The sequence below is a fragment of the Tachyglossus aculeatus genome, chromosome X3 (genome assembly GCF_015852505.1).
Source record: "Tachyglossus aculeatus isolate mTacAcu1 chromosome X3, mTacAcu1.pri, whole genome shotgun sequence".
Lineage (NCBI taxonomy): Eukaryota > Metazoa > Chordata > Mammalia > Monotremata > Tachyglossidae > Tachyglossus > Tachyglossus aculeatus.
This window is the reverse complement of record NC_052099.1, coordinates 21,606,975-21,628,890: the sequence shown is the minus strand read 5'-3', so window position 1 is coordinate 21,628,890 and position 21,916 is coordinate 21,606,975. Positions and strand designations below refer to the sequence as shown.

Below are 21,916 nucleotides of genomic sequence, written 5' to 3'. Positions count from 1 at the left end.
TTAAGACTGTGAACCCCACGTGGGACAGGACTGTGTCCACCTGATTAGCTTGTACCTATCCTAGTGCTTAGCAAAATGCGTGACACGTGGTAAGCACTTAACAAATACCATTAAAAAAAAGTGAAACACTTCAATCCTAACCCAATCTTTGGGAAAAAAGACACCCTAGATTATAAATTGCTGAGGTCTCCTATTCAAGTGTACTCTATCAAGCAGTTAGTACAGTAATCTGCAACCAGAAAGTACACACTATATACTACTGAGAAGCTGCATGGCTCAGTGGAAAAAGCATGGGCTTGAGAGTCAGAGGTCATGGGTTCAAACCCCAGCTCCACCACTTGTCAGCTGTGTGACTTTGGGCAAGTCACTTAACTTCTCTGTGCCTCAGTTACCTCATCTGTAAAATGGGGATTAAGACTGTGAGCCCCGTGTGGGACAACCTGATTACCTTGTATCCCCCCCAGTGCTTACAACAGTGCTTGGCACATAGTAAGTGCTTAACACATGCCATCATCATTATTATTATTATTATTACTGATTATTAGTTTACTGGGAGGCAGCATAACCTAACAAGGAATAATGGACCAAGAGTCAGGAGAATTGTATTCTCATCCCAGCTGTGCCACTGGTCTGCTATGCATATTAAGGAGCTTCTCTGTGCTTCAATTTCCTCATCTGTAAAATGCTCTCCCTTCTTCTTAGACTTTGAGCTCCCTGAGGAACAAGAACTGTGTTCAGTATGATATTTTATGTCTAAGCCAGCACATTATACGCTGCTTGAGACAGAGTGACACTTAATACATACCTCAACTAACTAGGGATTCATCGCAAGGACCCCGGCATTCTCACATTATAGCAGGAAAGAAGGCTCATCCCTTCAACTGAAGGCTTCTAATTCAGCTTCAGAAGACTTGGGTACAGATGAGGCACCTCATTTGACCCTCCCCAAGAACCAGGGCCTGGTGGATAGTGCAGGGGCCTGGGAGTTGGAAGGACTTGGGTTCTAAGCCCAGCTCTGCCACTTGTCTGCTGTGTGACCTTGGGAAAGTCACTTCATTTATTTAGGCCTCAGTTACCTCATGTGTAAAATGGGGATGGAGAGACTGTGAGCCCCACGTGGGACAGGGACTGTGTCCAAAGTGATTAACTTGTATCTCCCCCAGCTCTTAATACAGTGCCTAAGACGTAGAACAGAAATGTACAGTATCGGGGCTGGGGCCCAATACCAATGTCAAGACTTTGGGTCCAGCCAATGGCAAACAGGTGAAACTGTGAATGATAAATCTGTGAATACCGAGAGACAACCAGGTCAATGGGCTGCAATTGGCACGGCTTGAAAAAAAAAAACTGGAGCCATAAGGGATTATCTCGGTGCTGATTTCTGGGAACCACGCACAATGGAAGGACCATCTTAACCTGTTCTGATGATACTCAGAGTGTTCTCACATCAATGAAAGAAGATACCTAGACACTAGGTATTGCTTACAGAAGTCTACCAGAGGAAGAGCATCTTCGCTTCTCAAAGGAGTTCGGTTACTACACTGTGTTTTCAGTGCCGTTGAGAGGCCCACTCAAAACTGCAAGCACTTATTTCTCCCATTTATAACTGGGGCTTGAGAAAGAGCTAAACAAGTACAGGCTCTGTTCACTGAGTAGGGAAGGAAGAGGTGTGCCAGAGAAAATAGCCCTGGCGCTAAATATAGCTCCAAACCGGGCAGAACAAACAAAAAGCAGCTGCAAATGGCAGAACTGTAATTCCACCAAGGGGCTGTGGTCACCTCATTAAACCACAGAAGACCCCATGAGGTCTCCATGACCACTGGATGGAATTCCAGGGTTCTCACTCCAAGCTAGTTGGCATTCCCATTTCAGGCCTAATTTATGGATGGCTAGTGTTTCAATCTGTTCCCATAGTAAGATTTATTTTTCCTTCGGTCTGTTCCTTTCTTGCTGTTGGCTACATTGCCGGGCCAAATTGAAAGACTTCAGAGAAGGGAAAGAGACAGACCTCAAGTAGTAAAAGTATTTACTGAGCACTCACCTGATGCGATGCACTATTCTCAATACTTGGGAAAGTACCACAGAAGCACAAGACACATTCCCTGCCTGTAATGACGTTATGCACTCAGGGTTGAGACGAACAAAGATGTTCACAAATAGGGGAAACAGAATAAACAAATTGTGTAACCAATTTTGTATGTATATGCACACAGGTGTTGAGAGAGGACATAAATAATAGTTAAGTGTTGGAACTGGCTTATTGTTCGATGGTCTTTTTTACGGTATATGTTAAACATTAGTATATGTCAAGCTCCCATTCTAAGCACTGAGCGAGATAGAAATTTGTCAAACCAGCTACAGTTCCTGTTCCACACGGGGCTCACAGTCTACGCAGGAGGAGGAAGAGGTACTGAATCCTTATTTTGCAGTTGAGGAATATGAGGCACAGAGAAGCCACGAGACTTGCCCAAAGTCACACAGCAGGCCAGTGGCAGAGCTGAGATTAGAACCCAGGTCCTCTGGCTCTCAGGCCTATGCTTTATCCAGTAGGCCACTCAGCTTTATTCATACTTCGGGGTACTGGAAGTTAAATCGGAGAAGATTTGTTGGAGAAGGAATTTCACCCACATCAACATCTACTTTATTGGTTTTTGTTCTCTGTCTCCCCCTTCTAGACTGTAAGCCAGTTGTTAGGTAAGAACCGTCTCTACATGTTGCCGATTTGTACCTCCCAAGCGCTTAGTACAGTGCTCTGCACACAGTAAGCGCTCAATAAATACTATTGAATGATGAATGAAGAAGTTCTAAATGCTCACAAGCACTCATTGACAAATATCACATGACAATTATCATGAGGGGTGGAAAGGCAGGAATCCTTCTGCAATCTGGGTGAGTCCTATCCAACCCAGGGCTCAGTCTAAGGTGAGGCCTGGGATTGCTGCTGGTCTACTTGTCCTGGAACAATCAATCAATCAATCAATCGTATTTATTGAGCGCTTACTATGTGCAGAGCACTGTACTAAGCGCTTGGGAAGTACAAATTGGCATCACATAGAGACAGTCCCTACCCAACAGTGGGCTCACAGTCTAAAAGGGGGAGACAGAGAACAGAACCAAACATACCAACAAAATAAAATAAGTAGGATAGAAATGTACAAGTAAAATAAATAAATAGAGTAATAAATATGTACAACCATAAATACATATATACAGGTGCTGTGGGGAAGGGAAGGAGGTAAGACGGGAGGATGGAGAGGGGGACGAGGGGGAGAGGAAAGAAGGGGCTCAGTCTGGGAAGGCCTCCTGGAGGAGGTGGAATAGGTAGGGGCAGAAGCTTAGTACAGTGTTGATGAGCTTAGTACAGTGTTCTGCATAGAGTAAGGGTTCAATAAATACGGCTGACTGATGGTGAAGATGATGCCAAAGGAAAATTCATTTGTAGTCGGCAGGAACAGTGGATAGCCACAGGACAGGCTGTGACACCCAGTGTCTTTTTGTGAATGAAATAGGTTGTGTAATTTGGTTTTAGGTAACTACTTCAGGAGGCTCTCAGAGAGCCAAATGCTGCATTTGCACTCATTTGCCGTGATGGGGCACTTTATAACAGTAAGTGAAAGAGGCATTCTGTATAGACCTCTGCCTACTGAGCTCCTTCAAACTCAAGCGATAGGAAGAAAAAGACAGCTCACATAACACCGATGGTTGCAGATATGAGGATGGCCTGAAGACAGGCAACTCAATCATTCTCTCACCTGGCATCTTCCGGCGATTCAGCGATCAGATGGTAGGTTCTGTCAGACATGATCACATCGATTCCATTTTCTTTGCTGGTGTTATCAACGATCTCTCTGAAATGAAAGGCAAGGCGGAATTTAAAACCGGCACATAGTATTCTCACGGACGGAATATGAAATGCAAGTGAAAGGCTCACTTTCACAATATAACATGGTGGGTAGACATGTTCCCTGCTCATGACAAGCTTCCTGTAGAGAGGAGAAGGATGAAGCTGCTCCGGTCCCCAAAAGTAGGAACACACAACTTAGGGTACTCGGAAAAAAGGGTTATGGCAAAAATTGAAGCTGTCGGAACTTAGCTGTGACCATTCTAATACCCAACAGTCATTCTGCTCTACTGCTATATAACAGAAAGCCCATATTCAGGATAAGCAAGCAGACACAGGCTGTTGGGCCCAAACTCTACCTCTAGACTGTAAGCTTATTTTCGGCCAGGGAATGTGTCTGTTACATTGTTACATTGCACTCTCCCAAGCACTTAGTACAGTTCTGCACACCCTAAGCGCTCAATAAATAGGACTGACTACCTGCCTTGGGTGCTTTCAGGGAGAGCCATTCTGCACATCAATGAGACAATCTACCTGATTTACTCTTAAAACATCCCCAGGCTATCCCAATGCTCTCTTACTAATGTGATCTCTGTCAGCCTGGTGGCATTACAAACATAAGTGTGGTACTTGTGATGGGCTTACTATGGAGAAGCAGCATGGCTCAGTGGAAAGAGCACGAGCTTGGGAGTCAGAGGTCATGGAGTATAATAATAATAATGGCATTTGTTAAGCGTTTACTATGTGCCAAGCACTGTTCCAAGTACTGGGGCAGATACAAGGTAATCAGGTTGTCCCACGTGGGGCTCACAGTCTTAATCCTCATTTTACAGATGAAGTAACTGAGGCACAGAGAAGTTAAGGGACTGGCCCAAAGTCACACAGCTGATAAGTGGCGGATATGGGATTAGAACCCATGAACCTCTGACTCCCAAGCCCGGGCTCTTTCCGCTAAGCTACACCTCTGCCACTTGTCAGCGGTGTGACTTTGGGAAAGTCACAACTTCTCTGTGCCTCACTTACCTCATCTATAAAATGGAAATTAAGACTGTGAGCCCCATGTGGGACAACCTGATTACCTTGTATCTGCCCCAGTACTTGGAAGAGTGCTTGGCACATAGTAAACACTTAACAAATGCCATCATTATTATTATTATTATGTGCCAAATGCTGCAGGAAGCGCCCACGCAGATACAAGATAATCAGGTCGGACACAGTCTTAAAAGGGCTTGAAATGATGCATTTAAAGATGTGATTTTTGAAAGGAACTCAACCGACTGACTCATTTACACATTCAATTATTTGTAGATGTGATTAGTTACAACCCCTGTGGAATAATCACATGCCCAACTAGTACCTTTTGTCTTTGGAATGACAGCCAAATGGCTAACTGGGACTACAAAAGGCCAATTTCACGGACATTTACTTGCCAATGCATGTTTCCTCCATAATTTTCTATGGAAGCAGCAAAAATAAAAGCAGCATAAGAGAATCCAGGCAGGCATCAATAACCATATGTGGAATTTAGCAGTAACTCAAGAAACAGCCAAAAGGAAAACAGTGGAGCCCGGGCCCGGGAGTCAGAAGGACCTGGTTCTACTCCAGGCTCTGCCACTTGGCTGCTGTGTGACTTTGGGCAAATCACTTCATTTCTCTATGCCTCAGGTACCTCATCTGTAAAATGGGGATTAAGACTATCAGCCTATGTGGGCCGGGGACCGTGTCCCACCTGATTAGCTTTTATCTATCCCAGCACATAGAACACTGCCTGGCACAGAGGAAACATTTAACAAATGCCAATAAAGACAACAGCAAACAGATTTATAAACATACTTGGCAGTTCGCACTTCGATGGTGCCCTTCAGCTTCTCCTCGCTGTCGTTTTCAAAGTACATCAGTTTGGACTGGCGGAGCACAAACCACCGCTTCTTCCAGTTCCTCCTGGACAGCGTGGACGACCCGCCCCCCTTTTTGTGCAGCCAACCTTGTTTGAGGGCCTCCTGCTTGGAACGGAACCACAGGAAGGTCTCGTCTTTGAGGACACACCAGCGGCGCTTCCAGGAGTTCATTAACCCACCTGCTCCGAGAGCGAGAGAGAGAGAGAGAGAGAGAGAGAGAGACAAGATTCAATTCAGAACAATCCAGTCAAGCAGCAACCTAACCATACAGTAACTGTACAGCTTCCTTAGCAGCGACCACAGGACAATTTTGTCCAACTGTTTTCTCACACCTCTGCTGCAATTCTAAGGGTCTTGAGACCATTGATCCAAGGCCTGATGACATCTGATAAAAAGAAAACCCCTAATCCTGAGTATGTGTTTCTCACAGGACTAAGGAAAGTACACTTAGAAGGATTATTTTAAATGCACTTTTCTCGTTTCATTTGGACTTCAACTGCAGTGAAGAGCAACACACCCATCAAGATTTCAGGGATAACCTTCAGACAGGTTCTGCATAATGAAACATGGCCAAAGGCCTTTGTAGACATAAGCTCAGGAAATTTTTATATTTGTTAAGTGACTAGAGCTCACAAAAGCTAAATCCAGATTTAAGTCTGGGGCTGAAGCAGAACTCAACTGTACTTAAGTTATTTGAAAGCAATTTTTTGACAAATGGGAATTAATATGCAAAATACGCTCCCTTCTTCCAAATGAGATAGTTAGATATTTATATGCCTCTAACATGACTGCATTAATTCCATTTTAGACTGCAAGAGCTTCCTTTGTGGGCATCTTTGACCACGGTTTTTAACTCATTTTAACGAATCAATTCACAATGCCTCAACTGAGGGAAGGCTTTCTCACGAATCTCTTGCTTTGCCCTTATTAAAGAACTCATGCTTCACCAAGCTGAACTACATCTGCACGGTACTCATTCAGGAGAAGAGGTCAAGCTCGGCTTTAGACCAGAGACCAGTCTCTCTTTCTCAACTTTGATTTCAAGTTTCCTAAATCCCTGACTTCAAGGTTTCCTAAATTCCAACTTTCTCCACACACACACACACACACACACACACACACACACACACACACACACACACACACACACACACACACACACACACACACACACACACACACACACACACCCCCTCAACCCAGTTCTACTCCTTTTCACCAACTAAACTTAGTCAGCACATTACATTTCCAAGCAATTAACAAAAGACCAGGAGCTGCATCACCCCATTATCTGCAATGGCCATGGGGAAGTTCTCATTCTAAATAGCTAATCATTCCCTCAAGCAAATCAACTATTGCAACATATCAAAGGGTGGGAACAGCTGTCAAATATCAATGACTCTGCCACTTCCTGGACAAGCTAGTCATGCTGAGTGCCAGAGATTTCTCAAATGGTTTAGAGGTCCCTGAACAGCTCTTTAAATCCTGTGTCTTCTCATTCAACCACCATCAGTGTTCAGATGTTCTTTATCTGGTAATTAATTGGATGACATCAATACAAATCAACCAGAGAATGACTGGCTTTAGGTTGAGCTACCTACAACAAATGAGTTGGAATGTAGCTAAGGGAAAAAAGGCCCTTTGTTTCAGTATGTCTTTAACGACTTCCTCCTTCTAGACTGTGAGCCCGTTGTTGGGTAGGGACCGTCTCTATATGTTGCCAACTTGTAAAGCTTAGTACAGTGCTCTGCACACAGTAAGCGCTCAATAAATATGCTTGAATGAATGAATGACTTCAAAAATGTGTTGATTCTGTTTAAACATTGAGCATCCATCTGTGCTCTCTCTCTACTTACATACTGCAGCTGTTTTCCACATGCCCTTCTGAGCCATAGCAGGGAGTAACACAGTTCATTCATTCCTTCTATCGTATTTATTGAGCACTTACTGTGTGCAGAGCACCATACTAAGCGCCTGGAAAGTACAATTCAGCAACCAATACAGGCAATCCCTGCCCACAATGGGCTCACAGTCTAGAAGGGGGAGACAGACATCAAAACAAGGAAACAGGCATCAGTAGCATTAATAAATATAGGTAGAACTAGAGATATATATTCACTTCAGAACGAGTAAACCAGGTATTAATATAAATAGAATTATAGATATGTACATATGTACGCAAGTGCTGTGGGGCAGGGAGGGGGGTAGAGCAAAGGGAGGGAGTTGGGGCGATGGGGAGGGAAGGGAGAGCTGAGGAAAAGGGGGGCTCAGTCTGGGTAGGCCTCCTGGAAGAGGTGAGCTCAGTAGGATTTTGAAGGGAGGAAATGAGCTACTTTGGCCAATGTGTGGAGGGAGGGCATTCCAGGCCAGAGTTTAGGACGTGGGCCAGGGGTCGATGGTGGGACAGGCCAGAACGAGGCACAGTGTGGATGTTAGCGGTGGCAGAGGAGCGGAGTGTGCAGGCTGGGCTGGAGGAGAGAAGGGAGGTGAGGGAGGAGAGGGTGAGGTAAGGTGGCAGTAGATATCACTTGAAGTGTTGTTGTGGTTATTATTGATTATTATCATTGTTATTATGATTATTGTGTTTGTATCTGTAAGTTTATTTATAATAATAATGATAATGATGGTATCTGTTAAGTGCTTACTAGGGTAGATACAAGCAAATCAAGTCGAACACAGTCCCTGTCCCATGTGGGGCTCACGGTCTCAATCCTCATTTTACAGATGAGGTAACTGAGGTACACAGAAGTGCAGTGATTTGCCCAAGATCATACAGCATTCCTTTGCTCTTCCCTGATGGACAGGCGGATGGACAGAAGGACATTAGGACAGATGGACGGACGGACACTAAGATAGACGGACACCAGGACAGACGGACGGAAAGACGGACAGACATTAGGACAGACGCGCGGACAGACGAACATTAGGACAGACAGACGGACGGACGGACGGACACAATGGAATGTACGCTCATTGTAGGCAGGGAATGTGTCGGTTTATTGTTATATTGTACTCTTCCAAGCACTAGTATAGTGCTCTGCAAGCAGTAAGTGCTCAATATATATGACTGGCTGACTGACTGATCCGGACCACTTAGACTTTTCCAACAAGGTTAAAACTTGGGAGTTTGAGTCTCTGGGCATGATTCAAAGAATATACCACTTCTTTGTCTGATTTCCAATACAAATGTGAGGGAAGGTAAAGGCTCAGGGAAGACATTTGTTGAGCTGCCTCATGATGGTGTTCTGTGCAATGCGGCCAGAAGAATGGCTCTGCTTCGGGGGGGGGGGGGGGGGGGGGGCGTGCGTGCGTGCGTGCGTGCATGTGTGTGTGTGTGTGTGTGTGCTTCTTCAAAGTTTGTGTAGGTCTTGCCAGTTGCAGAAGCTTCGTCTCTTTGGAATAATGTGCATGAGTTACTCTCTGTCCAAAGAGCAGTTCTCCTAGTCCTGTATGTCATTATGCACAGGGACAGACACATAGTTTTCACATTTTATACACTCAGTTCTGCCATGATGAAATTTTTCACTAAGTGGTTTGGAAAGAGCACTGTTAGGGAATTAGGGGATTTTCAACCACCGAATTGAGCCCGTATGGATACATCATGTTGTGATGATGGAATAAGAATCAGCTTGTGTGCATATGCTCGTGTCATCAGACTAAGCAGGGGATGATGAGTAAGGTACCACGAGTTTCGCTAACTCGTATTCTAAGAATTTACCCATGTTGTAGAAGATTTGGTCATAACTTCATACTTCTGTGTGTCAAACACATAATGCATCTTCTTTACCAAGAATCTCCTTGTGATAGCTTTAAAGTAGAGAGATAATACGTAATGGGCTTTTTTTCATTTTAAGAGGGAAATCAATATAGAGATGAGGTGACTTGACCACTGCGTCTCCACGAACTGTCACATTAATTCATTCATTCAATCGTATTTATTAAGCACTTACTGCGTGCAGAGCACTGTACTAAGTGCTTGGGAAGTACAAGTTGGCAACATACAGAGACGGTCCCTACCCAACAACGGGCTCACAGTCACATCAGGGAAGGGGAAGTTTAGGTATCTTTACTACCAGTTCACTGCTACCTATACTAGGTTATCTGAGCTAAAATCTCAGAACCAAGACTTCCATGTGAAGCAGAAATTCCTGATCATTGATTTTAAGGCACGCAATCAGCACTCGCTCCCTCTTGCTCTTGTTCTCTCTCTCTCTCACTCCACTCTTCTCCCACTCCAACAGCTTGCTCTCTATTCCTCTGCAGCAAACCCACTCACACTATACCTAACTTCTGTCTCTCCCACATCCAAGCTTGTATCTACCCCAGTGCTTGGAATAGTGAGACACATAGTAAGCGCTTAACAAATACCATTATCATCTCTCAGCATAGGGTAATCTAAACACAGTAGGTGCTCAATAAATACTAGTGACTGACTGATATTCTGCCCTTCCTGCTGGGAGACCATCACCATTGTCATTATCCTCATTATCAAACTAGCAGTTTCTCTGTTGCTCTTGGCAGTACCTTTCATATAGAGAAAGCTATGAAAATACGGTAGAGTGACACAGCTGTAGACAGAGTCCCGTCGATAGGAAAGTTCATCATCTGTATCGAAACGAGAATCAAAGTCGTCTTCACTGTCTTCAAACTGTAGAGAAGAGAAAACCAGACGTGTAAATATGCAGTCAGCAAACAAGCAGGAAGCAAACATTGATCACCACAAAATACCAATCCTCCTCCTACCAAGATAGGAACTTGGACAAGAACCACTAACGTCCCTGAAGAGAAAATCTTTTTAAGAAGCACAAAGGATCTGAAGTATTTTCAAATCAAGTGTTCTGTTCAATATCCTAGAAAAACATGGTCTGTTCCCATAACCTTAAACTGTGCTGCTCTGATAGAGAACACCTGAGTATATCACTGCATTCATATAAAGTAAAAAAAAATAATTCCTCTACATTACAGAGTTAAAGATATTTTCAAGTCCTTCACAGGAAAAGGCAAGAAGAGAAATGACCCAGTGCGTGACAAAGAAAGCCAGGCTTGTAACAATTCCAATTCAAGAAAGGCAAGCTTGCTTAAACAATGCAGTACAATGTAGTACTCCCAACCATTTCCTCAGCTCAGTGCCAGACCTGGATCCAGCACTCGGTGGAGTAAAATGTAATACTACTCTTTTGAAAATTTCCTCTTGGGCCCTGGAGCAACTGTAGTTCCAGTAGAGGGTGTGCCCGGTTTCCCCAGTGTGCACCCAAGCTGTGGTTGATGTTGCTCAAGCCCAGGGAACCAGATGCCAGGTGTATTATATTCCAGCCAAAACTGGGTCCTACACTTGGGTGCAGCAGTAAGATACTGACTGCACATCAAAGGTTTCAGTGGGCTGACACAAACATTTTCTGGAAGACAGAGACTGTTTCTGAGGCAAAAATCGCTTGCTGCCCAATACACCTGCGTGGCAAAGGCCCCCTGAAATCCTCCTTCTTTCAACAATTGTAGAGATTTATTACTCTATTTTACTTGTACATATTTACTATTTATTTTGTCAATGATGTGCTTCTAGCTTTAGTTCTATTTATTCTGATGACTTGACACCTGACCACGTTTTGTTTTGCTGTCTGTTCTCCCCCTTCTAGACTATAAGCCCATTGTTGGGTAGGGGCCATCTCTATATGTTGCCAACTTGTACTTCCCAAGCGCTTAGTACAGTGCTCTGCACACAGTAAGCGCTCAATAAATACAACTGAATAATTCCCAATACCCCAAGTGCTATCCAGTCAACAGCTGTCTCGGACATTTATGCATTTTATTTATAACCACCCTTAGCCCTTGTGTGTAAATGTGCATTCGACTGTACATTCATTCACTGATTCTGGTGACTCCACTGGTAGATCTTTCAAAATAATATTAATAACAATAATAATTGCGGTATTTGTTAAGACTTACTGTGCGCCAGGCAATGTATTAAGTGCAGGGGTAGATACAAGATCATCAGGTTGGATATAGTCCCTGTCCCACATAGGGCTCACAGTCTTAATCCCATTTTACAGATGAGGAAACTGAGGCGCAGAGAAATGAAGTGACTTGCCGAAGATAAGACAGCAGACAAGTGGCAGAGCCAGCATTAAAACCCACGTCCTCTGATTCCCAGGCTTGGGCTCTTTCCACTAGTCCATACTGCTTCCATCACCCCTGTTAGAGTGTGATCACTATGTGGGAAGGGAACAAATCTCTTGCTTCTGTTGTCCTTTCCCAAGCGCTCAGTAAAATGTGCTGCATCTAGTGGGTTCACAATAAACAGCATCATTACTGTTGCTAAGACTTGACATAACTGTCCCAGCAGTAGGAATTGCTCAATGCTCTGTTGAGGTGTTGCACCATATAATATACACTGTGCTAACTGACTACCTAAGGGTGTGAGAGATAACAGCACTCCTAAAGTGCCTAACTTCAACCAGTCGTATTTGAGTGCTTGCGACTACAATAAGAGCATTATACTAAGCGTTTGGGAGAGGACTATATAACAGAGTTGGTAAACAAGTTTCCTGCCCACAAGGACTTGGCAGTCTAGTTTACTACAAGGGAGTAAGTTTAAGACCATGGAAAATTTGGATTGATATCCTTAGGCAAATAACTGAGTAGAAATCATGGTTAGCAACAATAACAGTCATAACTGTAGCATTATTAAACGTCTGTCTCTCCCTCTAGACTGTGAGCTGTTATGGTCAGGAAATGTATCTGTTTATTGTTACAGTGTAATCTCCCAAGTGCTTAGTACAATGCTCTGCACACAGTAAGTGCCCAAATAATACGATCGAGTGAATATTTGTTAAGCGCTTACTTACGAGCCCAGTGCTGAATTAAACGCTGGGTGTGGACGGAGAAAAAACAGGACTGGACACGCACATTTTGAAAAATAAAGCATCTAGAAATGTGATAGGGAGTCTCACCCCTGAAACAAGAAGGATGGAGCAGCAGCAGAAGCTGAAATACTCACTGATGACTGCGCCCCTTCCGAGCTAAATCTATACGCTCCCGAACTATTGTACGTCCCCACCGAACACCGGTAATCTGGAGACCACTGGCTGCTGTGAGAATTGGAGAAGGTCACACTGCTGCCCGAGGTGATGGCCCCGTCTTCGTAATCCTCCTGGTCATAATCGTAGTCGCCGTCGGGGGAAATGAGGTCTACGGAGTTCTGAGGCCCGCCGGGCACATTCTCGGGCAGGCAGTAGGTGGACTCCCCGCTGGACGAGTCGTGCGTGCTGACCGAGTCTTGAGTGGAAGGCGTGAGCGGCACGGTGCCGCTGGCGCTCGGGCTCGTGGGCACCACCGTGTCGTTCATGTAGGGGTCCTCTTCCGAAGAGTCGTCGCTCGTCCGAATGCCGCTGGTCCTCTGCTCGGAGTGGCCGTGCTCACTGGGGTTGGGCGAGTCCTTGAAGGCGTCGTCATCGGCCTCAAACCCCTCGTCTACCTCCTCCTCGGGGTAGGGTTGGCTGAAGTTGAAGTTGGGCTTTTCCCCGCAAGCACTCCCGGCCAGCTCGCTCAGCTCCGCGGAGTAGCCGCTGCCCACCGAGAGTGACCGCTCGATGTTTCGTACGCACTCGTCTATCTCGTCGAAGTTGAGGGACTCCAGAAATTCCTGGGCCGCCCGGCAGGCCTCATCCTCGAGCCTCTTGAGTTCCTCGTCTCGGAGCTGCTGGAGCCTCTGCAGGGAAGCCTCGGTCAAGGACAGCTCCTGCTGCTCCTTCATGCGTTGCAGATCCTCGATCTCCTTCTCTAGGCGCAGGATCTCTTCCACCTGTTTGTTCTCCTTCTGTTTCTCCAGCTCACGCTTCAGCTCAGCTTCTTTCTGAACCTTCTCCAGCGCCTCCAGCTCTTGCTGCTTCCTGGCCTCTTCTGCCTATATAAGGAAGAGAGATTTTTACTCTCCTAGAGCACCCGTATTCACCCATGACCAGAAAGGTTGTCGTCCCCCACCCCACCAAGCCTTGCATTCATGAACAATGCTGAGAGATTACTGTTCCAGTTCACAGCAAACAGTACATACACTGTGAGAGCTAACAAAGAGCTCAAGTGCCCAGAATGTGATTTCTTTTAACAAGAAACTGAATCGGGAAGATATTACCATTCAGCAATCATACGAGTCTCCCTCACTTTAGACTCTTTCCTCAGAGTGCAGCTGTGTTGTAAAGAGCTTCCAGTTTTGGACAGAAAAGAAGTTAGATTCCAGATATATATGAATCAGACACACACCCTTTTAAATACAAAGGACAACTATGTTTGTGCGTATATGTGTATGTATATAAAGTTATGCTTCATAGTCAATGATGATGTTGCCACCAGGGTGATTACATGGGATGCTGAATCATCCTAACGCAAGGTGACTTTTGAGCATCGAAGATCCTTGTAATAAGTGAAAGACAAATTTCAATTTTCCACTGGATTGGACTTCATCTGCCCTGATGTGATTTTAACTGCACAGATCTCTCACTTAAATCTTTTAAAGTGAGCAAGAAGTAGATAAACATGACAGACAAGTTATAAAACCATCCCTTACCTGCTGGGCTAGAAGCTCAGCTTCTTGTCTTTTTCTCTCTCTTTCTCTAAAAATAGTTTTTAAAAGGAAAACAGAAAAAATGTTTTACTGAAAGCGTTCAAATTCAAACCACACCAAGCCTTGTGTTTTTTAGAGAGGCTTGGTGGAATGCCACCAACTAATTAAAATCATTCAAATAATTCTCCCCTCTTTTGGAAAGGTCTTCACAAGCATTTTGGGGCGAATAAGAATGTGCACATTCTGGAAGGTAAAAACTGCATCCTTGTTGTTATGAAGGATAAAAAAAATCTTACAAACAAAAACACTCCTGCTCAGGAGGGATTTGTAAGCCTGAGCAATTTCTGCATTGGCTCTAGAGGAGAAAACCCAAAGCGTGACCATTAGTTACAGTCAAGTGCAGGAGCATACTGCACCTTTCTTCCTCCTCCTTTCTTTTCTTCTCCTCTTCTTGCTTCCGTTTCTCTTCTAGAAGTTGCTTGTAAACCCGCCGGGCGATCCGGCCTCGCAGCTGCTTCTGGAAAATGATGGCGGCTTTCCTCAGGTGCAAGAACCGCCTCCTCAAGAGGAAGGTCCGATAATTCTTCTGGATGACCACTACGTAGTAAAGGACCTTCCTATAATGCTTTCTGAAACAAGAAAGGACAATTTTGTCAAGAAGGCATGAGAAACCATGAACAATTATAATAGTAATGACAGTAGTTGAGCTCGTTGTGGGCAAGGAATGTGTCTGTTTATTGTTATACTGTACTCTCCCAAGTGTTTAGTACAGTGCTCTGCCCACAATAAGCAATCAGTATACATGAATGAAGTGCTTTCTATGTGGTAAGCACTGTACTACTGCTAATAATGATGGTATTTACTAAGCACTTACTATGTGCCAAGCACTGTTCTAAGCGCTGGGGTAGATACAAGGTAATCAGGTTGTCCCGAATGGACTCACAGTCTTAATCCCCATTTTACAGATGAGGTAACTGAGGCACAGAGAAGAGAAGTGACTTGCCTAAAGTCACACAGCTGACAAGCGGAGGAGCTAGCATTAGAACCCACGACCTCTGATTCCCAAGCCCATGCTCCTTCCGCTAAACCACGCTGCTTGGAGTTGACACAATATAATTAGGTTGGACACAGTCCCTGCCCCACATCGAGCTCACGATCTAAGAGAAAGAATAAATACTGAATCCCCATTTTGCAGATAAGGAAACTGAAGCACAGAGAAGTTAAATGACTTGCCCAAGGTCACACAGCAGGCAAGTGGCAGACCAGGAATTAAAAACCAGGTCCTCTGACTCCCAGGTATATTCTGTTCCTATCAGGCCACATTGCTTTAATGAATCTAAGAAACTTTGGACCTGACTTCCCTAAAACTGGTCTGAATTGGGGCTTTAGGCAGTCAAAGGTAGTGTTTTGCTTGCCAACAATCCCCTCTATCCCTCCGGGTCAGGACAAGGCTCTTTTTGTGAGTCAGTTAGCACTACCTCATCTAAACAACTGCACCCCCATTTAATGCTAAGTTTTATTTCATTCTTGGAAAGGTGCTTTTAGAAATGGAAAGAGGTTTGAGATCTTTTCTATCCCTATTTTTTGGAGGGGGCTTAGGGCAGTAGAAATCTGCTCTTTCAAAAAAGGCCTAGGCTTGTTTTGTGCTGCCATTATTCTGATATGTGGATAGGGCTAATGTGCACATGAAAAGGAATGGGTTCATTATGCAACTAACCACTGAACAGACGTCCATTGATGTACTGAGAAAATACAAAAGTCAACAGATGGGACAACTACCTTTGGCTCTAATCCAGAACGCACAAAACTAGGTAAGCAAATTTAACATCTCAATGTAGTCCTCTCATGTCACTCTTTCCATTTATGCTCATACAGTGACTAGTGACCCATGCCTTCTATTGGCCAAGGCCGCGATGATATTATACTGTAGGTTCACTACTTTGCTACTCTCATCAGCCACTCCACCCAGTCTAGGACAGATTTACAATTGAAGTACAGAGAAGCAGTGTGGCTCAGTGGAAAGAGCACAGGCTTTGGAGTCAGAGGTCATGGGTTCAAATCTTGGCTCCGCCACTTGTCAGCTGTGTGACTTCGAGCAAGTCACAACTTCTCTGGGCCTCAGTTACCTCATCTGTAAAATGGGGATTAAGGCTGTGAGCCCCACGTGGGACAACCTGATCACTTTGTACCCTCCCCAGCGCTTAGAACAGTGCTTTGCACATAGTAAGCGCTTAACAAATGCCATCATTATCGTTATTATTATTAAGTCTGACAGCCACTGGTTAAGATATTACCATCATTATTATTGCATCATCATTATTACTATTATAGTATTTATTCAGAACTTTATTCAGAACATCAGACCCAATCCCCATCCCATAGGGCTCACAGTCTAAGACCTGGAGAAAGCAGCTATCTTACTCTCATTTGACAAGATGAGCAAACTGAGGACCAGAGAGATTTACCCAGGGTCACTCAGCAGGTCTGTGATAGAGGTAGGCTCAGAATAGAGGTCTCCTGACTCCCAGCCCATGCGCTTTCCACTAGGCCACACAACAGCATGTGCTGATTTACTCATCTCTTCCACCCGGTTACATACCGTGCCACGTAGCCCAGAACGTGAGCCCGGATCACCATGGCTGCCCGAGTCACCTCGTCCTCCCGCTGTTTCTCCAGCTTGTGCTCCAAGGACTCTCGGAGAAATACCTACCAAAAAGAAATCCCAACATCGGAGTTTAGGAGAAGCCAGACTAAAAAGGCAATGTGTCAGTTACTCACCATCAGCTTGCTTTTTTTTTTTAGCTGGTATTTTCTAGCACTTACTACATGCCAGGCCCTTTACTAAGTGCCAGGGTAGATCCAAAGCTAATTAGGTTGGACCCAATCCATATCCTCATGGGGCTTACAGTCTTGATCCCCATTTAACAGATGAGGTAATTGAGGCTCAGAGAAGTTTAGTGAACTGCCCAAGATCACACAAGCAGAAAAGTGCCAGAACTGGGATTAGAACTCAGGTCTGCAGCCCTGCCCCAGAACTACGGAAAGTCTGAAAAAGAGATTAAAGCTGGCCCGTACAAAAACATTTCTCTAAACAAAACAAAGGAAAAGTACTTTTTGTTAAAATCCTTTTTCCCAACAAATCTCCCCCAAGAGTGAGAAAATCCCTCCAAATTTAAAATTAATTTTAAAAACCTCGCTGATTCTTATTCTGTTCCAGACTATAATCAATCAATCGTATTTACTGAGCGCTTACTGTGTGCAGAGCACTGTACTAAGTGCTTATATGTTGGATAGGAATGTGTCTTTTCATTGTTATACTGTACTCTCTCAAGCACTTAGTACATTGCTTTGTGCACAATAAGTGCTCAATAAATACAATTGAATGAATGGTCTATGCCATGCAAAAGTTACACAAAGTTTTGTGAATGTTTTCAATGGGGTTCTGGGCCACTTAAAGACTGCATTTTAGTCTGATAATTTAAATATGGCAATGTGATTTCCTAGTCTTACTAAGAGGCAGGGAAATATAGTCTTATAAAATCAGTTTTCGGACTGGAAGAATTTTTTCATGGCTAAATTACAAAATCCCTTGCATATAATTCTTTCTTTAGTGGTTCTTGTGAGTCACTGTCTAACACAATGATGCACTATATTTTCTCTGTAGGACCCTTTCTAGCCTCCTCATAGGCTTTTAAAAAATAACAACCCCGACCCAAAAACCCTCTTCCTCTCGTGGGCTAGGGAAATTTGGCTCAGTCTCAGCATCCTCGGCAGCCACAGTGTAGTGGACAGGGGCCATGAACTGGGTGGTGCTTATCCTTTTGGGCTGTAGACCAATTCATGATGCATTTCACGCATCACCTGGGCATATGTTCATTTAAAAACATGTAGCAGGGGCCACCTAAAGTGCCAAGGCATTCACACATATCGAGCTATGTGCTCCATTTATGCATTCATTTACTTTCCCCCTCTTCCTTCTCACCTTAACCGGTTGTACCTTTGCTTTTCTGCTCTGTGTCTGCCAGTCTCCTCCTACTAGAATGTGAAGTCCTTGAGGGAAGGAATTATGTCTTTTACTTCTATTGTACTCCCCCAAACACTTAGTACAGTGCTGAATGCACAGTAGGCACTCCATAAATTCAACTGACTGATTGATTGCCCTAACCCAATCTCACTTGGGGCCAGGATAGGAACAGAGCCAGGGGATCCTGAGGCTCACTCAGGTCAGGCCCGGACAGGTACAGGTCCGGACAATGCAGTTTTGTCAGCCTCCACAGTACTGAATCTCTGAATATAATTCCATTCCTGCATTTGAAAACTGCTTCTCATCTCATACCAAGCTGGGACTATTTCTCTTTGATAACTTTAAGGAAAAAGTCATTTTATTTATTTATTTATTTTAACTAAAAGTTATTTTAGTGAAGCTAAAAGAGTCCTCGCTTGGGGGGGGTGTTCTCCCACTCAAAAGGGATTTTCACTGTGGGAAAGACATTTTCTGAATTCAGTAAGGACTGTTTGCTTTTAAAGGTTTGTGCTCAGGCTGAAAGAAAATGTTAACCATCAAGCTGGCTCTTCAGAGGGACTGAAATTCACCATAATTGTAGTCACAAAGTGAAAGTCTTAGAAAAGTGGGTTAAATGGCAATCTTTTCAGTAGACTCTTTTCTTCTGAAGAGCTTTCACAAGGTGTTGCTAGAATAAGTTCCCACTCCCTCAGTGTCCTCGAACTCTTTTGTTGAAATCAGAAAGACTAAAGCCAATCCTGCCTACGGCCACTAAGAACAAACCTTCTCCTTTGCTAGTTTCATTTAGTTTTCATTTTCCAGTGTAAATGGCCAATCCTACCTCTATTGCAGAGTGGAAAGAGAATGTGGTTGTTTAGAAAACAACAGTAACAAAAAAAACCCACAACCCATGATTTAACTCTGGATGATCCATCTTTACTCCACCTTTCCATAAACTGACAGCTCATAAAGTTATTTGAGTAAACTCATTTTATAGACCTAGAATGTCTTCATGAATGAGCAGGAAATTTGAACTGTAAAATTTGCTCCGGAGCTCATGATCATAAACTATTTGCAGGACAGCATTCTTCCTTATAATTCTCACCAATGGAGATTTACCAGCATCCCAAAAGTCAGAATTCCCTCAACTGGTGGCATGACTCTAGCAAGGGTGAGAGAGTCATCTAGGGGCCAAAATTAGGATGCAGGAGTTCCAGGATTCTCATCAGTAATAATAATAATAATATTATTATATAAGCCCTTAACAAATGCCATAATCGTAATTATTATCAACAGATGCCATAAAAAATATGCAGGAAAGCTGTGGGTTATTGTGAAGGCATAATTAACAATGGTGGCAGTGTGCAAGGTGAGTGCTGAGGTGCCAGTAGGCGAGGAAGTGACTTGGGGAGAATTGATCCATCAATCAATGGTTACTGATTATTAACAATTCTACTGAAATAACTGTGGTGTCTGTTAAGTGCTTACTATATATCAAGCACTCTTTCAAGCGCTGGGGAAGATAAAGATGACTAAATAGGAGGGACAACAGGTTTTGAATTTCTATTTTACAGATGAGCTGAAGCTCAGAGAAGTTAAGTGACTTGCCCAGGGTCACAGCACATAGAGTGTGCCAAGTGCTTACTGTGTGCCGTTAGTACAGTGCTCTGCACACAGTAAGCACTCAATAAATACAATTGACTGATTGATTGCAGTGCAGTGTCATAAGAATAATAATAATAATTGGGGTATTCATTAAGCACTCTCCCCCTTCTAGACTGTGAGCCCGCTGCTGGGTAGGGACTGTCTCTGTATGTTGCCAACTTATACTTCCCAAGCACTTAGTACAGTGCTCTGCACACAGTAAGCTCTCAATAAATATGATTGCATGAATGAATGAACCAGTAGACTGAGTTACTAAGGGGAGAGTTACGTATTTTAGATGGCATAACCACAATACCTCAATAAAGAGCTTTGACTGAGTGCACAATACTCTGAGTGCTTGGGAGAGTACAGTAGAGTTAGAAGACATGATTCCTGCCCTCAAGGAGCTTATAGTCTACCCTAAAAGCAAGTGGTCAAAGAATAAATGACTTAAGTGTTGTACTTGGAAACAGAATTCTAGACTACATCAATCAGTTGTGTTGAGTGCTTACCCTGTGCAGAGCACTGAACCAAGCGCTTGGGAGACTACACTATAAAACAGATCTGATAGACATGATCCCTGCCCTCAAGTAACTCGGTCATTGGACTGATTCTGCATGATATTGCTTATTTTCTTGTTATTTACCTTAGTCTTTCCAAGTTGCCATTCACTGTTCGTGTTATCATAGAGATGAAGCAAGGCAGAACACTTTCCCTTGACATCTTCAGGGAGAGCCAGGTCTCTCATCAGAACCTTATACCTGGGAGGAACACAAATACTCTGATTAGTTTTCATTTCCTTATCTGCCACCATTTCCAAACACAAAATGTATTTATCATACAAACGTCATGTTCGATTTTGCATCCTTCAGCATTCTTACCTTTTATAAAAGTCCTGAAAGGGCCTTCGAACTGGAAACCCAGCTTTGCGTATCCTCACTGTCTCCAGCATCCCAGAATACCTCAGCTGGTTAAGTACGATTGCCTGATCAAATTTCTCTGGCATCTAAAATGAATAAAAAGAGATACAGAGGAGACTGAAGTACTGCAAAGATACAAGATTAATTTCTGCGGTGTCCTGAAAAGGAAAATTGGCAAATTCGGTTATCGTCATTTTTCCACACAGGGAAGCAGAGTCAAGGAGGTTTCTATGCTCACAGTCACAGTGAACCTGTGAAGATATCAAGATAGGAATGCAGTTTTCCTAAAATTTCCTTAGATTTCTGTAACAAAGTCTACCTACCAGTCTCAAAGTTAAAACCACTATAGTTTCCCAAAGAAATAAAAAAAAACCTAATTGAAGACATAAGAAAATTGATGTGATGTGAATCCAAATTCCTCAGCTGTCCAGTTACTAGGAAAAAAATGATACTACTGCCCTCATAACAAATAGCTGCTCAGGGTGAAGTAGATTAAAAGATCAGCTTTTAGCCAGAGTCATTTTAACATTCCTAACTTCTTGGCCACTGGTTTTATTCATTCAAGTCAGCCCTTCCTTTTCATTTCACTAATATTTTGCTACTGTGCACTATTCTCCACAAAGCAGCTGAAGCAGAGAGGCAAAGATCGACTAAATAACTAAAAAGTGAGAAGAAGTTAGAAACTTAATCTGTATTCCTAAAAAGAGAATGGAATCTGCCTGTCAGTCAGAATCACTCACACAAAACCAGGCTTTACATGATTTAACAACTAAGCTTTTCAAAATTCACTTAAAAATATATATTGTACTTTAAAGTTCATATGATAGTCTCCAATTTTTTTTGAACACTCACTCTATAAGGTGTTACTGCATAGTATTATTTGGGCACTTCAGCATTAATACATTAATTATTGATGTATTAGATTAACTATCTAATAGGAAAATACATTCAAATAACATTGCCAATTTTATCTGAATTAGAATGAAGACACATCAGAGAAGAAACTATCTTGACATTGCCTGCAATCTTGTTCCCTTTTTCAACTTCACTTTGTAT

The 21,916-nt window shown here is 43.4% G+C and overlaps 1 protein-coding gene across 1 annotated transcript in view; it reads right to left on the bottom strand.

Annotated features, from left to right (window-relative positions):
* Positions 1–21,916, bottom strand: part of MYO10 (myosin X) — a 173,503-nt gene that overhangs the window by 17,216 nt on the left and 134,371 nt on the right. The window contains exons 20-28 of the mRNA XM_038770228.1: positions 20,822–20,946; positions 20,587–20,701; positions 16,893–16,999; positions 14,710–14,922; positions 14,297–14,342; positions 12,734–13,639; positions 10,264–10,387; positions 5,675–5,918; positions 3,753–3,848 (exon numbers count right to left, since the gene is read on the bottom strand). Of these exons, the coding sequence (XP_038626156.1) occupies positions 3,753–3,848; positions 5,675–5,918; positions 10,264–10,387; positions 12,734–13,639; positions 14,297–14,342; positions 14,710–14,922; positions 16,893–16,999; positions 20,587–20,701; positions 20,822–20,946 (1,976 nt within the window). The remainder of the gene's footprint in view (positions 1–3,752; positions 3,849–5,674; positions 5,919–10,263; positions 10,388–12,733; positions 13,640–14,296; positions 14,343–14,709; positions 14,923–16,892; positions 17,000–20,586; positions 20,702–20,821; positions 20,947–21,916) is intronic.